The 18,571-nt window shown below is 35.2% G+C and overlaps 1 protein-coding gene across 1 annotated transcript in view; it reads right to left on the bottom strand.

Moving 5' to 3' along the window:
- LOC140163021 (probable JmjC domain-containing histone demethylation protein 2C) overlaps positions 1-18,371 on the bottom strand; it is a 285,573-nt gene extending 267,202 nt beyond the window's left edge. The window contains 1 exon segment of the mRNA XM_072186361.1: positions 18,093-18,371. Coding sequence (XP_072042462.1) covers positions 18,093-18,260 — 168 coding nt within the window. The 5' untranslated portion in view covers positions 18,261-18,371.
- Positions 18,372-18,571: the final 200 nt, after the last annotated feature.

Raw genomic sequence — 18,571 nt, 5'->3', positions numbered from 1 at the left:
ATCACGCCACATAGGCCTACATGTAGATCTTGCCTTTCACTATGGACCACAATGGCCCAATGGCATAGTTCAATAACCTCAATTAAACAATCATAGTGCAAAATTTGACCTCAAGTTGCAGAGTATGAATTTTCATACCCAATTTTCAAAGGTCATTCAATGAATGTACAAATGTATTGGAGTTAAAGAACTGTGCCCTGATACATGAGCATGTTGTGGATCCTAACAATACTGTGGATATCTGCAGGAAATTATAATTTGCTTAATTCCCATCATGCAATAGTACACTTTCCACCAGCAATGTTACTATGGTTGCCAAATTCATTCTTTCAAGGGACTTCAAAAGCTATTCACCATCCAAGTGGTTATGTAATTCTCTTGGTTACCGGATTACACTATTTTAGTATGCCTTTGAGTGCCATATACTTTGTGTAGTGATTGTTTCGATCGTGGTTCATTACTCAAGCGTGTGATCCCATTGACATAGTAACATTTTACTTCGCTTGCGAATTGGAATGTTTTATCAGTCCACAAGTATGTTCACAAAATCTGAGAAAAGCTAAATTGGTTTAAAAACATTTGTAATCATGATGACATCAGAATTTGAACTTTTCAACTTGTTAGGCCTACATTCATAGAAAAGGATCTTAATGACTAATGCATTATTTCGTTTGGCCTCATCCCTATGCCATAGTTCAATAACCTCAATTAAACAATCATAGAGCAAAATTTGATCTCAAGTTGCAGAGTATGAGTTTGTGTGCCCAAATTTTCAAAGGTCATTCAATGAAATAAATGTGCAATTCTGTATTGGGGATAATGAAATATGCCCTGATATATGAGCATGTTGTGGATCCTAGTGTCATGTAGTATTGGATTTTCCGACTTTAGTTGAGCAACTTAAAAACAAATATTAAATCTGAATAAAAATGTTTATAAATGTAAGGAAGGAAATGACTGTAGAGAGTCATCACTGGTCTCCTGAAGTTTTAATTTACCTCTGTAGGCTACAGCATGCCAATATAACAAGACTAATATTTGTTTTTAAAAAATCATTGAAAGCTGCACCAATATAGGTAACGTACCATGTTGATTGCCTATAGATGAGTATGTCAATTGCTAATGCTATACACTACATATCTATGATACATAGCATTACTCATATTAAGCTTTACAAAGCACCCTAAGACACAAACACATCACACTAGCTTATCACACCCAAATTCACTAGCTACGAACACCGACAAATAAGCCGAGGTAAAAATAGCATCATGTTTTTCATATGGTAACTCCCCATACATCTTTGACATTCAATTTCCTCTGCCTGCCTGGCTGGCTGCTGCATTACTAGCTCCTCAGGAAGGTTCTATCTCTTGCTCACTCTGTGCTCACAACAACATCGAGGTCAACTCAAGTTCAGTAAATTCACCATGCTGTCTGCATGCTGTATAATAATATGCTAGTGCAAACTTCCCCCTAGTTAACTCCCAGATCCTGGTTATCTGTACATGTCTCAATGCTTGCCAAGATTTTCAAAGCCATTGTAGAACCCCCTCCCCTCCATTTCTTTCTTTCACTAACTCAAACTTAAGATGTGCTTTCTTTTTCTTTCCTTTTTTTGAAACTTACCTGGGTTAAAAAATCTGGTATTAAGAACTTGTCAGTCACATTAACCCTAATGCCATCGCTGCTTTTTGGCGATAGGGAAGGAAAGTAGGGATGAAGAAAGAAAGAAAGAATGAAAGAACCTCGGGTGCCAGACATGTGCACAGGCCTACCTTACCACGGGGTGTAGCTTGCCTGGCCAAGCGTTCCGCGACCATATGACTGTTCGTGTTCACATGATGACGCAATACTAGCATCAAATGGGATACCTGCCTGTGCATATAATGCTTTGTGAACTGTGGTTTTGTGTTGTTTAGTACGGTTAGGGTATACAATTTACGGAAGATTTGAAAGTCTATGTTGAAACATGTTCATAAACGATGCTGCAGATATATTACTCCTAAATTGTGCCGTTGATTACACACATCTCCTATAGATTACTATGCTATGATAGTCCAACATTAGTCCAACATGTTTAACAATGATCACCAATCAAGGCTCCCGCTAGCCTTCAAAAGCTCTGCGTCCGATCGGACGTACAACTGTAAAACCTGGTGTTGGACAACAGGCAATACAATTTTACAAGGCTTCTAGTTGCCGGTATTGCATCGCATCGCATCTCAGTTTGATGCAAATATTTGACTATTTCCTTCCATTTTTCTGATGAGATTTTAAAGATTTATGTTTTAAATATTATTCTCAATAACAAATTGTGTGAATGTAAACTTGCTGACAATGTACGATAATTAAGAAATTTGTAATTTCGCTCTCGTGTTTTGAGCTTAAGTAATTGTTAATTTATTATAATATATGCACGATGAGATGTGAAATTTTATTTTTAAGTTACGAAATAGGATCATTGCAAATTTACACCAATTTGGGAAAGCTTATAATCACTCATTTTTGGGCTGAATCAACTTGCATCCAACTGAACGCAACAGGTTGATGTAATTTGTTGAACATTGTGTCCAGCGATACAATTTTGCCGCATCTGGATGCAAGAATTTGCGTCCAGCGGGAGCCTTGTCACCAATAGATTTCAACTCCTCAGTACATATTATGCCCTTTTTAGTAACATGCAGAATTTAGAGATGATCATCAATTATAATCATATAAAAATGTTTTTGAGTTTTAACTCTATATCCCATGCCCACTTTGGATTGCTCAATTCAAAACAATTTCTCATAATTCATCATACATGTAGCATACAAGGCAAGGGCATCTAAAGTTTAAGTTCACTGTCCTTGAGTACAAGTCAATTGGGCTTTCCACAATCACTACCTATGATCTAAACATGCTCATATGATACATGTATCAGGGCAAAGTTCTTTAACCCCACTGCACAGTCATTGAATGACCTTTGAAAATTTGGGTACAAAAACTCAATACTCTTCACCTCAAGGTCAAAGTTTGCATTCTGGTTGTTTAATAGAGCTTATTGAACTATGCCATTGGGATGAGGCCATTGTGGTCCATAGTGAATCACTACATCTACAAAGTAAATACATAGGACTCAAATAATATGCTCATTTGAGCTAGTAATGTAGAACTGTGCCATTAATGTGCTATTCCAGTTGAAATCCATACACCCCCAATGGAAGACATGACCTTGATCTCCCACAGATAGAGTGTGAATTACAAATGGGGTTATATGAATGGGTGACTCCATTTGAAATTTCAAGCCCTCCCCTCCTGTCGGCGATTTGTCTTCCATCATGCTTCCATTTAGGAGTGTATGGATTTCAACTGGAAGAGTCCAAAATGATATTTTTGTGTGTTGTGTGGGGCTTAAAAAAGTATCCTAATGAAAATTGAATACCTGATTTACTTCCTGTGAATTTACTTAGCAGTTGCAAAGTTGGACAGTATTGGATAAAACCACATTTACCACAGCACCCATTGTATTGTGTGGCATTTTATATAAATTCACTGTTTGCCAAAAAGTTGCCTTTTATTTGACCTCATGAAAATGTGCCAAATCACTCTCCTAAATGTATGATTGACTGTACATTGAAGGCATGCTAACAAAAAAGGTTTATAATAATGTACAAAAAATGACCTTAAAATGTGTTGGCTGCAGGTTAGCCTATTTTAATATTTGTCTTTAGAACATGCTTGTATACTTTTCAGTAATGAAAGCATTCAAATGGGGGGGACAAAAGTAGCCCTTGCGTAATGTGTATATAGGCCTATTATAGGGATAGTACTTGTTGCCATATTTACAAAGATTTTTCATGAGAAATATTAGATTACTATTGTGTCAAATTAGGGTGTGAATTGTTGGCCCCATTATCATGTATTTTGAACTCTCATTTTCACAAAATGCTCTATCAGTTGTCGTTTTGGGGTGTTTTTTTTTTGGGGGGGCGGGTTTTCTTTTTTGGGGGTTGTTGTGTGACAGTGTGGGTGTGTGTGTCTGTTTTATATGAAGAAATACATGCATCAGATGTAAGTCAAGGATGCTAATTTTTTATCCAAAAATATAATTCAAGAAAAAGAAACTGACATAGCTTTACACAAGAAAATGAAGAAATGTGATCCATTACTGATTATTCACATTTATTCACATTTAATGGTATGTCTTTGTCTACTGCAGAATTCCTGGAGTGTGCTTACAGATGAAACACAAAGAAAACCAGTAAATAAACACCTATTAAATGACCAATGCTAATAATAAACCAAATACCACAAATGGCTAGCTACACCAACTCACACCAACTGATCTTGTTAGCAAGAAGGGCTAGCTGTGTTGGAATGCACTTTCACTTTCAACACCATCAAAACCCATATAACTGTGGCAGTAGAAAATGATTGAAACTGATAATTTCATATAAAACTAGAGCGGTTCTCGGGTTGCGCGGTTTTCGGCATACGCGGTTGGTGTGTAAGGTTGTTGGGTGATGGTATGGTAGTGGTTGTGTTTAGATGTGAGTTTCTTTTCAGAACCCTGTATGGGCGAAGCCTGGATGGTGGATGGGGAGTGTGGGGTGATTAAAGAAGGAAATAATATGGAAATGTAATAGGCCACACAGCTGTGTAATGTTTATGTTTTACAAGATGCCCAGAGCACGGGTTGGGATATGGGATATCCCCTCGTGGTGTCGAGTTCACAACAGGTGTTGGTATTGCTTTACCAAAACAACCCGAGCCGTATGTTGGAAGTTTTTGTATGTATAGACAGTTTCTAGCAATGTTGACTGTACCCACCAAGTTTCATGCCCATACGACAGATTTTAGTCATTTGACCTCAGATGCCCCTGGGTGACCTGGGTGACCTCGGATGACCCCGAAATGACCTTCCAAAAATGTTACTTTTAAGTGTTGACTATACCCACCAAGTTTCGTGCCCATATGACAGTTTTTAGTCATTTGACCTCAGATGAACCCTGGGTGACCTTGGATGACCCCGAAATCTATTCAGCTCTGTAAGAACATCAACTACAAATACAACTGACCAAGTTTAGGCGATACACCATGTTGTTAAAACCCTGTAGACCCTATAAGGAACAAACCAAAAGATCGATGGCGTCCTATAAGCGTAACTAGTTTCATTTCTCAGCCGACCCCTCCCTCCCTGCCAGAAAGCGTAATAATGAAATGTTGAAAATTTTGACATAATAATAATAATGACACATTCTTCAGACCGAGGTCTTTGTACAAACGTAATCGAGTATTTTACCCCCTCACCCCTAAACGAAACTTTATAGGACGTCATTGATCTTTTGGTTTGTTCCCTAATACTCGGCATCATCGCACATGTTGACTTCCAAACTTCATCACAACATAAACTTCGACAATGATCCATTCATACTGTCCCATTTATTGATAGCTTCTGTTTGTATCAATTGCCAGTGAGCAAAATACACGTGCTCTGTTCACTATACACAGCAAGGTATATGTAGCTATGTGCACGATATTACAACCTCTACCTTGCTGCATTTGATTTGCAGTTCTGACATCTGGCCTCCGCCGCGGCGCGCCGGTTTAACAACCAGGTCAAACCTTTGGAGCGGTGCTAGACAGGGATGACAGAATGCTGTGTCGTCATTAATTAAATAAAATTTATTACTTTTGGTAAACAAGGGTTGTCAGAGAAAAAAAAATGTGGAAAGGTGAAAAAAAAAAAAAAAAAAAAAGAGAAGAAAAACAGAAGGGGAAAATGGGGAGAAACAGGAGGAAATTATGATTTCCTTTCTCCATGCTCAAAATTAAATGTTGAGATTAAAGTTTTCATTTTTCGTTGGAAAGGGTGTGCCCAGTGATTGCGTATTAAAACAAACGTTAACAAACAAAAACAAAATTCCCTAAATTGTTATGCCAAAATAAAAAATTTAATCTTGTAAAGTTTTGGCTCTATGTAAAGTTTGGAAGGATTTTTGTTTCTCATAAAAGAAAAAAAATCTGGTGTCATAATGAGTCAAAAGATGTATGTTTTATACAGTAAATGAAGTAAAAATTATGATGCGCAGTGATTATGCCACGTTATTAAATTTCTAATCTTAATATTTCGTCTTTTTTTCAAAAAGTATGTGATAGGTGATTTATTGCTCAACCACACCAAGTATTTAGTTTTGTTTTGTTGTGGCGTTAAAATACCCAAACAATTAAGTTTCTGACGATACAGTTCTTTGAGGGACACCCTGTATATAGCATGTTTGTACTACAGTATCGATTTTATTGAAGGTCACTGGTAAACAAACACTTGATAGTCTGTGCCTCGGGCCAGACTGTATGTGGCTATCACGATGTTTGTTTGGATCGCCCGACACAAATTGGCTGTGCAGGAGACTAGGTCTGTGCAAACAAATTAACGACTTTATAGCGAACGCGAGTGTTTCCAAAAAGCAGCACAAAAGCGAACAAAAAATACACCCATTGCCCGCTATTTACCGCACGAAATGAACGACTCTAATCATGTACCGCCCGCGAAATGAACGACTCTAATCAGCTGCGGCAATTCCCCAATGGTGGATAGGCCTATACTATACACGTATTCTTATTCGCGCATTTGACGGACTTGGGTGTTTTTGTTTTTGTTAAATATCTCCTCTCCTGAACACATATTATTATATAAAATCTATCTACTTCTTCATTCGATTACATACTATATACCCTGCAACTTTCAATCTACACAGTGGCTAGATAAACCCTTAAACGTGCGAACAAATATTGCAAAACAAAATTAAAGTATGGCTCTCCGCCTATGGCTCCGCCCATACAACTATAGGGGAGTTGACATGTGACATCATAACCAGGTAGTCTCATTTTTTAAAAGCCAATTACTCAAAGAAACTGATTTACTTCAAAACAGATTAATTTCATATTCCATGTGAACTTCTCGAGTTCTACATTCCAGTTGCTTCTAAATGCACAGAAGTCAAAATGTAGTCACAAAGCCACAAAGGTCCATCTCCTTCTTAAAAAATAATATTCACTGTATCAAATAAAATTATACGAGGGAAATTGCACACAGAATCAAGGAAAAATACTATAACGATTAATTACAATTTAATTTATATTAACACTTTTTTTTGCGCGTTGCGAACCCTGTCAATCATGGACATGATTACATTAACTTCATTTAAAGGTTGAGACTGATGCTTCGTAGATCTTGGCATATTGTACAAAATCCTACTTCACATTTGTTTCAGGGTATTTTATGTGAAGAAGATCCAATTTGAAAAAAACACAAAAAATTCTTATTTGCATTGCTGTCTATGCACTAATATAAATCATAACTGGGAAAGTATGCTGAAAAGAACTGGTGTGAATGATTAGAGTGTGATATACCTACAACATAAATTTTATCAAACAATTTTTTTACCATTTTGGCCAACCCAAAAATGGCCACCTAATTTTTTCATTTATTACCTGGGTACTAAATTAAGAGCTATCTTAGCATTAAGCACTCCACTTGATGCAGTTGAATGCACTTTTCTCAAATGGACAATTTCTTAAAATTATTTTCTAAACTGTTCAAACCATTGAGGTAATCCAGCTCAAGCCACTCATCAAAAAATGGGTTCACTAACAAATTGCCTGCAGGGTGCAATTATCCACAGTTCAGCTCTACCTCCATGTACAGATCAGACCTGCATGGGAACCTATTCAACATTTTGTTATTTTGATCCTTTTATGAAATGAAGTGACCCTGAGCTTGAGCTTGAATGCAAATGTAGTATGACCTGCTGCTGAGAGCTGCCTGCCATATGAATGCAAAGATATGCAAGCTTCCAAGTTATTAGGTCAATCAAGTCCATGCTTATGCTGTGTACTTGATAAAGTGCTATGCCAAAAACTGCCAATGCCTTGATGACATGATGTACATGTACATGTAACAAGTCACAAGATATTTAAAAATAAATCATGCATTTTTTTAGGATATTAATTTTTTTAAATTATTGGTGTCATATTCTACATTTGTATTAAAATTCACATCAAAGAGTCAGTATCCAATTCCAATGTCAGGCCTTATAGCAAAGACCTGACTACATGTATGCAGCTATAATGTAGGCCCTACATTCCCCAAAGACTTCAACATTGTATAGAAAATGATAAATGTCTGGTTATAAAGGGTTTAAATATTTCCACATTCAAAAAACATTCTCATTTATAATGGAAAAGAGTTTCCAAAATATTTTGTAAACATGTTTGCCAAAAAATATTTTACAATTAACATCTTGATACATCTTGCTGTAATTCATTTTATAGCCATTATCATATTATCTTTACATAAACCTGACACATAAAACAATTTGAATACACCATGATGTAAGTACTACTTCCATGAATAAACCAAAATGTGTTTTATATAACAAATTTATAACATTATGATGGTACAAAAGATCAATGCACTTTTCTGTTTTGCAAATTGACAAACTCAATATTTTTCACTGTCACAAGAGGATTTTATAGCATTCCCACAATGCAATATTATTATAAATAATTTCATATCTGATGGCATTTCAATAACCGCCATTCAACAAGCATACCAGGTAGCTCACCTAAAGTTGTGGAGTATGACTCGAGTTTTGTACCCAACACACTAATATTAGGCTCTGTTGCTTCTTAGTATGATATCCAGGTTGCATCAGCACGTGCACCCTTCTCACGCACTGTTAGCGCATCATGCTCTATCATCTATGATGTTCACGAGGCCACTAGCCCACATACTGCATCTTGGTCATTGGGGTTACCTGACCGATGACCATTAAAACCACTTGACTTAGGTCCCTACTTCAATTTACTGCCCCAACATGTAGGCCCTATGTACTGTCATGAACATCTTTTCTTATAACCTGTAATAACCAGGTGGAAATATGTCCGACATTTTGGGAGGAAATATGTATTTTTATTCAATCAAAACTCATCAAAAAATTGACTTAATACAAAAAATAATGAAAGTTTTGGGCAAAAAGTAATGGAAACTATTAAGAATCTTCATGGGATTGCTACGTAGTCAACCTGTGATTCAACACCATATGATGATATGCATGGCACATATGCCATGATTATTGTATGCTGGAGCTGCTGTCAGACCAGACTGGGAGATTCTATAATAGCACATTGACCTAGTAGTACTTTGGTGATGAGTTTATTATCATGTAAAATTCTTGCACAGTTACAAATTATGCATTACATCATTTACATGATTACCAGTAGTTAGATTAAATTTACAATAAAAGTCGGGACACTGTGTACCGTATTATAAAATTTTATCATTTTTAATTAAATAGTAGTTGTCAAGAGAAAAATGACTTGTTTGTGGATGGAAACAAGTCACAACATAGCAATAATTTTCTCCATTTAAAATGTATAGTACTTCACCTGTACATTCCAATTTTAAATCTTTTTTTTTTAAAGATTAAGTTTAATTAAAATTTTCAACAGTTTCTTGTAGCATACACAAGGAAAAAAATACCACTGAATTATAGAATTGAGTCCTTACAGAAAAAGATTGGAGATCCTTGTGATAGCTTCTTGGGATGGATTCTGAATTTCCCTGACACAACAGGCCTATTGATTGTCCTTAATCACTGATTTGATCAGTGTTCATAAGGCTGCGTTCACATAGAAGTATGTACTACTCGGGTATACGGTGCACGTTTTGCAGGTGCACGCGTATAGCTTAAATCGAGCAAGGTAATTTCATAGTACCGGGTCACATAAGAGGGCACTATTCGAAAAGGCTGTATACCTGCGTATAGTAGTAGGCCCCCTATAGTGGGAATAAGTGGGAATTGTGCGTGTTCGATTTTAGTGCAGCGTATACCGTCCTAATTTTAAAACTAAACCATATGTGGGTAAAATTTTTTTTTTTTAAATAGATGCACTATCTAATTCTGCACATTATGACACCTCATTGAATGCAATGTGACCTCAAAAAGTAAACTTACAAGCATTTGATTAGACGAAGAAAATTGGTAAACTGACCTATCATGCCTAGACTTGCTAATCGCTACGAAATACGCTCATTCGATCAGGCTGAGTTCACATAGTATACTACTATGTGAACTCAGCCTGATCGAATGAGCGTATTTCGTATAGCGAATACCCTATACCGTATACTTCTATGTGAACTCAGCCTTACTGCTCAATGTGAGCAAATTATAATAAAACAAAAATTATATGAACAATTCAAATGAATTCATAAAATTGCAACAAATGACTCATAAAAATCACAATGTCCAGGTTACATACAGTCATACAACCTACATTATGATTATGTACATGATGCACATTTTTGGTCTATCACAATGTAATGAATCATTTTAGAGAAGAGTTATTATGTTCATTGTGGGTTTGTGCATGTCACTGGCACATTGGTAGAGAAAGGATGTCATAATGCCAGCATTGAATGAATGTACATGTATGAGGCACACTCCCAAGCTACCTGCTTTGTCCTTTGTTTAGATTCTCAGAATTTATCATGACATCCCATAAATGCCTGCAACATTTTATTGACATTTATCCAATATTGAACACCAATTGATGAATTCTGAAGTGTATTACACTCAGTGCCAGATGAGACTTGAATAATTAATATTATTAATAAGCCTGTTTTTGTTTTAAAGGCATGCTGTAAAATATTATATTTATATTTATACATGAATAATACACAGGATTTAATTTACTATGAAATATTTGCATCACAATTTTAGCGATTATATGTTATTTGGGTGATGTTCTTTGATTATTAGCATCTAGGTAGTAGGTATAGCATAGGGTCTATGCTTACAAACTAAGGCTGGCATTTTCGGGCGGGGTAGCGGGTACCCGCCCGAGATTAGGCCAAGTAAAATAAAATACAAGTTTCTCGTCCCCGCCCGCCTCCTTTTGGGCCGCCTTTTTTTTTTACTATTTACTATTCAAAATAAAATTTAAAAAATAAAAAAAATCGATTTTTTTTTTTTTTTTTTTTTTTAATTTAAAAAAAAAGTTTTTAACTGTTTCCCCTACCCTTCCCCAACTCTAACCCACCCCCAAACCTTCCTACATGTATACAAATCCACCCAAGCCCAACTAGCCAAACACCCATGGAATTCGGGTTAAAAATGATTTCATCGCAGAATCAGACCTATAGGCTATTTAGCTTTTAAACTTTGTATGAATATATTAATAAAGTTTCAATTACTTTATTTAGCCACATCTCATCAAAATGGCAATTTTTATGGCTAATTATATAGGAAGGAGAAACCTTTCACATAATTTTGGAAATTAAAAAAAAAAATTCTAAAATTCTAAAAATACCCAAAAAATACATTTAAGTGCAAAAGCTTTTTTCTTCTGGGTAAGAATTTTTTTCTTATGTGCAACAGCTTTTTTTATTGGACGTTAGAAATTTGATAAATAGGCCAGTGCATGCATTTTGTATATGATGACCTATTTATCAAATTTCTAACGTCAATAAAAAAGCTGTTGCATGTAAGAAAAAAATTCTTAACAATAATAAAAAAGCTTTTGCACTCGAATGTATTTTTTGGTATTTTTAGAATTTTAGAAAAAATTTTAAATTTCCAAAATTATGTGAAAGGTTTCTCTTTTATTTTGTTAGCGATGAAAATAACAATTTCGATGAATTGAGGCAAAATAAAGTAATTAAAACGTTAACATATTCATGCATTTTAAAACATTAAATATAGGTCCGATTTTCAGGTGAAATCAATTTCTCCCCTAATTCCCTTTTGGGGGTAAGGGCAAGGTTTTGGATTAGGTTAAAGGTTAGTTAGGCTTAACCGGTGGGTGTATATTTAGGGGTGGGTTAGAGTTTGTGTAAGGGTAGGAAAACATTTAAAAAAATATATATATCAAATATGCCTATTGTCAAGCTGAACAAATGTACATTTTCACTGTTTCTGAATTTTGAAACATGCTTAGCAAGTGGACTAAAAATGATACAAATCATTTGTTTTGTCATACATTGCATCAGTATACTCAAATAGCACAATATCGGTGATTAAATATAGGCCTACATTGAACAGCCATATTTGGCATGGCGGCCATCTTGGAAAAAATAGCAAAAAATTGAAAAATAGTAAATAGTAAAGCCCTGCCTCCTCCTTTTTTGAAAAAGTCCGGACGAGAAACATGTTTCTTTTTTTACTTGGCCTTACATTACCCGGGTAGGAAATACCCTGCCCGGGTACCCGAAATTAAAAAACAAAAAAAATTTAAGTTTTTTATTTTTTCGGTTTTGTAGTGTCCCTGGACCTAGACCTAAATGCTAGGATCATTCGTGGTTGACCTAAAAAAAAAAAAATTTCAAGATATTTTTTATTTTTAATATGGAAATTGATCATTTGTATTCATGTCATAGTCTATTTATAATGATTTCAAAATGCATTGAATTTGAATGCATTTTGAAATCATTAATAGAGTATGACATGAATACAAAGTATCAATTTTCATAAAAAATACAAAAATATATCTTTAATTTTTTTTTTTTCTTTTTTTTTTAGGTCAACCATGAATGATCCTAACATTCATTTAGGTCTAGGTCCAGGGACACTACAAAACCAACAACAACAAAAACTACAAAAAAAAAAAAAATTTTTTTTGCAATTTGGTACCGGTTACCCGCCCGAAAAAATCTTACGGGTACCCGGGTACAAAATTACCGAAAATGCCAGGCCTATTACAAACTTATGTTGCAAAATATTGCTACAAGCTGAAATTTGTGTAGCAGCAAGCAGGTTGTCCAAAATGGTTGGAGAGCATTTTGCTCTGTTACACCAGGTAAATCAAACACTGGCAGTAGGCATACACTGTACACCAAGATATTTGTGCAGATGGCACCAAGCATTGGTCGGATAAGTGAAAAATGTAATTCTGCATTGAATGTCTGAAGTGCTGACTTGATTGAGACAGCAAAAGGTTATTCAAAATGGGGTAATAACACTGAAAGATGGTTTGTGTAATGTATGCCATGCATACAAATGTATATTACCGTATTGGTCCGAGTATAGTCCCACCGTTTTTTATGTGAAAATTTTTCACAATTGGGGTGGGATTATACTCAATTTCAAAAAAAAAAAAAAAAAAAAAATTTTTTTTTTTTTTTTTTTTTTTCAGTTTTGGAGTGTCCTGGACCTGAGACCTAGATGCTAGGATCATTAATGGTTGACCTAAAAAAAAAAAAAAAAAAAAAAAATTCAAGATATTTTGTATTTTTAATATGAAAATTGATACTTTGTTTTCATGTCATACTCTATTAATGATTTCAAAATGCATTCAAATTCAATGCATTTTGAAATCATTAATAGAGTATGACATGAATACAAATTATCAATTTTCATATTAAAATATCTTGAATTTTTTTTTTTTTTTTTTTTTTTTTTTTAGGTCAACCATGAATGATCCTAGCATCTAGGTCTAGGTCCAGGATACTCCAAAAAAAAAAAAAAAAAAAAAAAAAAAATTTTTTTTTTTTTTTTTTACAATTCTGAAATTTTTCGAAAAATGGGGGTGGGATTATACTCGAGCATGGGACTATACTCGGACGAATACGGTAAATGCCTTTCTAAATGCTTCTAAAACTCAAAAGTCGTTCAGTGCATGAAATCAAGCAAAGATAATTTATGTTCAGGTTTTAACAGGGCAGAGAGGTCCAAAAGATGTTGGATATTTGTCAAACTGTTGTTTTTTATGCACCGACCTCCATTTCATTTATGCACACATTGGATAAACAGTCACCCACACAGTGCACTGGTGCAGTGGCACAACCTGGTGGGAAACTATGCACTTTTAATATCATCAATGCATACAATCAAAATTCAAAATAATAATCATAAAAATACAAAAAAAAATTGACTACAAAAATGTATGTTCAAAAGGGAATTTATTGAACTCCAGATCATGGTATCACAACACTGTACAGAAAATACATCAATGTACCGGTACCGTACAAGTTTACTTTGTGAAGCAAGTTTCAACGACACTAATGTTAAAACTTACAATAGGGCCTATAGCGGTATAAATTATCAGCCTAAAACTACGGGTGACTTTTGTTCACCGATTTGAAATCCATTGATTAAAATAATATATTGGCCAATATCCAATCCAACATTTTATTCAGCCTCAGGTGTGAAAAATGGCAATGTGGACATTTTGATTTTCACCATATTTTTTCAAACCCAAAAAAAACGGCACAGCTTGTGACTGTGAGGATGGAGTCTCAAAGACCAAATTACGCATTAAACCCCTCACTCTTGTAAAAAAAAACACAAAAATACTAATCCATTTTACCAATTTTACCATTTTATTGGTTCAGCCTTACTGACCATTGATTTTGTACATTTTGCCTACTACATCAAATTATGCATCTCTAACTAATAATAATATTACAAAACCTCTATGTTTATTGTCTGAGCTGATATTAACTAAAACATGCCAGCACCTGTACTGTAGTACTACACTATGCCGATGCATACCATTCAGTATGCTGTATTATTTGCAATACCAATGCACGCTGTGCATATTATAATACAGCACCTACTTAGCTATGGGTCTTTTCTCTCACCCATTTTGTGGATGACTCAACTGCACTGTGCAAACTGACATCCAGGGCTACACATTGATATTTCACAAATTGGCAAAGGAAGTCAGTATTTCCTGCAAACTTAAATCAGCAGCAGCTACAAAACAACGTGCTACTTATAATGGCTATGATGAGTTCACAAATGTGTACATGGTACAATATGTATGATGATGTCAATAATTTGTAAATTATAGAAATGTATCTGTACCTTGACGATTAGCCTGTACCGTACATGAATGCATCAAAGGATTTTAACTCAAGATGGAATTTACAAACTTACTACGGTATCGGAGCCAAAATTGTAATTGCCAAGAACTGAATGCTTACAAGCGGAGTATGAATTTGAATCAATTTTGGTAGATGTGGCATAGGCCTATTACTGTACGTATTTTTGTATAGTACAGGGTTAGGTTTTTGCCGGCAAAAACCTGTTTTTGCCGACAAAGTGGCAATAACTGGCAAAAACCTGTTTTTGCCAGTTTTTGCCTGGTTTAAACCGGCAAAAACTGGCAAAAACTCATTTATAGTCACTCAAATGTTAACAAGTGCACAGAAAGCTAATAAACAGTAAACATATATCTTTTAATGAATCATTCAACTTATTTTTTGTCTCATCAAGTCCTTAAAATGAAAATATTTTGAATGTGATATACCACATTTCAGTAAATGGAAATTAATTTTTGAATGTAATAATAATAATTCGTTTTGAGATCAAAAATCGGAACTTTAAATCACTTTTTTAGTTTTTGCCATTTTTGCCGGCAAAAACTGGCAAAAACTGTTTTTGCCAAGCGGTTAAAACCATGGTTTTTTCCACCTGCGGCAAAAACCTGCGAACCCTGGTATAGTACCTGTACCGTACTATCTAGAAAACTTGATCATTTGTGTAATGAAGCGTGACCTTGATACAACATTGATCCAAAAAAGGCACAGTTCGTGTCCCATTGAAAAATGCTTTCAAACAATTTCAGTCCTCTAGCCTATGTTATACTAGTATTAAAATAAAAGGGCATTGTATGGCCATGGCTAACATGAACTTAGGACAAAATTTATTTTTCATGACCAATTGACCATACAAAAGTATTATGACCATGAACTCTCCACAGGTTTTATGGCTGTAGTCAAATGCCATGCAATGATGCAGCCTTGCAAGCAGGCACAGTTTCAGGATCTGATATCAGGCATATTATTTATGTGTATCATGTAACAGTAAGAATTCTGTATACATGTACATGTACATGTACACCCCAACACTCACAGATGACACAACACACCTTTTATACACATAAACTGGACAAAGGCTGAACTGCAAATAATTGTTATCTACAGCTATGTTTACAGATTGACCATAATTTCCATAAATCCATAGATTATGGCAGGAATAGATAGGGCACTCTCAAGGACATGGTACCATGGTTGTTGTTAAGAGGGTCATTTAATATCTTCCCATCATGCATTGCAAAACTATTATGCAATTACTACAATGTGATACCATGTGAAAGCACTTGTCAATAGTATACCACATGTCTGATGTTTCCACCAAGGTCACACTTTATTCCACATGTGGTGAAAAACCACACACCTTTGCACTTCACAACCCTCTTTATGAAATTAATTTCCAAATCATTGTACACCGATGTGTCAAGTGAAAATAAAATGGTAAATGGAGTCAGAGGAAATAGTCAACACAACTTTCTCTCGTATCTCGTATGATTTTAAAATTGACAAAAATAAAATTTATGTCATGTTGTTTACAATTTTAAAACATTTTCAGACATAAAATTGGCAGTCATGGGGTCATAGGCACACATCTTTTTAACGTAGACCCACCCAACATGTATACACACGTGTATGCAGACTTGCTATTTATTTGTTATTATCATGACACATGGATAGCACAGTATTGGCATGGCATCACCACAAACATGCCACATGGGGTTGATACATACAGGCTGCAACGGAGCTTGTAAAAAATGTTAATGCTGGGATTGCATTGAATCACCCTCCATTATCTATTTATCCTTCATCTCCTTTGTTCAATATATTATTGACTTCTTTGTATTCTCCATGTACATGTATGAGACACAGTTCAATAGCCTAGCAATTTTGTTTATCACATAGCTCAAGGACTTTGCCATTTAATAAAGGCATGAGTTTTATACTCAGAATTTCCAATAATGACAGGTACTATGATAGCACAAACAAATTCTTAGGAATTTGAGAACAACATTTATTTCATTTGACAAACTAATGATTATTTTCTTTCCTGAACTGAAGGTGATCATCAACATGGTCATCATCGGTCTCACTACAGGCTCAAGTAGAGACCCAGAGTAGTGTGATGGCTGGCAGTCTTTTTACATGGTTACTTAAAGCGCCTTTAATATGATCGTGTATCTGCAGGATTAGGTTGGCGCGCAGGATTCAATACTGGATAAGCCAAAATACACCTGTCGTATTCCCAAAGGCATCTAGCGCAATGACCTTGCCCCCCCCCCTCCACCATATTGACTAATGTAGCAAATCTCAAACTTGGAGTTGATCTAAAGTTACAAGTTTGTGTATGGTTCCAACACACATCCTATATGGTCATTCTTTGAAGGTACTAGAGCACATTGTGTCATGGGTGGGTCATTGACATTGTTGTTAAATTCGCTATTGTGAGCTGTTGAGTGTTGTGACTGTTTCATAATTAATGTTAAATACAGCAGAACTTAAATATTATTAAAATTTAAAATGAAAATTTGAGTTAAAATGTCATCATTATTACAAGAACCATGAACGTCATGAGAAATGCAGTGGGCACTGTCACTGGTATCATTAATACTTTTGATTGAATTACAAATTATTAGGCCAGATTTTATGATAAATCCTATGCCCAATTACATTAGAGAAGCCACACATGCAGCTAGTTGTAAACATTCCCAACTGTCAGCATGCCAGCCCTACATTTTATACAGTCAAGTCTACCTGTACCTAGATTATAGTACAGTTCTGATTTCAGTACAGACCAAATTCATCAAATTCAATTTCAAAGGAAAACTGGACACTGTTGTGGTCAATGGTCATCATGTAGACTTGTTATAACAAGTCACACAAGTGACCACTACCCAATAAGCCAGGTCAACAAAAAAATGGCATTCAATTTAATATTGAGCGCCATGCATGCAAATATGAGCCACGAACAACACACTGGGAAATGACCTTGCATATTAACACACACACACAGTGATTGCTATGCATCTACCTGTGCTATGGACTGTGCAGTGTCTCTGTATGGAGTTTTTAGGTCAGCGAATAACATGACATTCTTTAATGACAAGAATCAACAATACACACATAATATTGATAATTACAATCAGTACACATCATGGAATCATATGTGATAGTTGTCAATGTTTAGATTTGTTAATTTATGTGAGAAATTCATCATTAAACGAGGTTAACTTACGATTGCAGTTTCAGCTTCGGAGCCTGTTGTGCCACCATTCTTCTCTACAGCACGTATAATTCCCGCTCGCCAGTTCCAATCACAAATTTTACTGATTTTTAACTTTCCCGGTCCACTGACACACAGAAATCTCTTGCCTACTAATTCATCTCGATATTCTATTCCCATTTTGGTTGGTTAGTTCACATTTCTGATACGAAATGGCACAAAAATCATCAAAATACTTATGAATCCGAGAAACAAAATACCATAGACTTGTGTACGGCTTGCCCGCAGGAATTACCGTATAGTGCGCATGAATATTAAGTCATTGAGATTGGCCCGTACAGGTCAAAAGGTCAAGGTGCACATACGCTGTGTGTTGACATAAAATAAATAGTACGTGTGCACTGTGTATGTTTATCATTTTACTATAGTTTCTGACAGTATGCATGTTTTAAATAATATGCCAGATATTTATAGACATTGTATAAAATTTA

This window comes from Amphiura filiformis, chromosome 10 (genome assembly GCF_039555335.1).
Source record: "Amphiura filiformis chromosome 10, Afil_fr2py, whole genome shotgun sequence".
Taxonomy (NCBI): domain Eukaryota; kingdom Metazoa; phylum Echinodermata; class Ophiuroidea; order Amphilepidida; family Amphiuridae; genus Amphiura; species Amphiura filiformis.
This window is presented reverse-complemented; position numbering and strand designations above follow the sequence as displayed.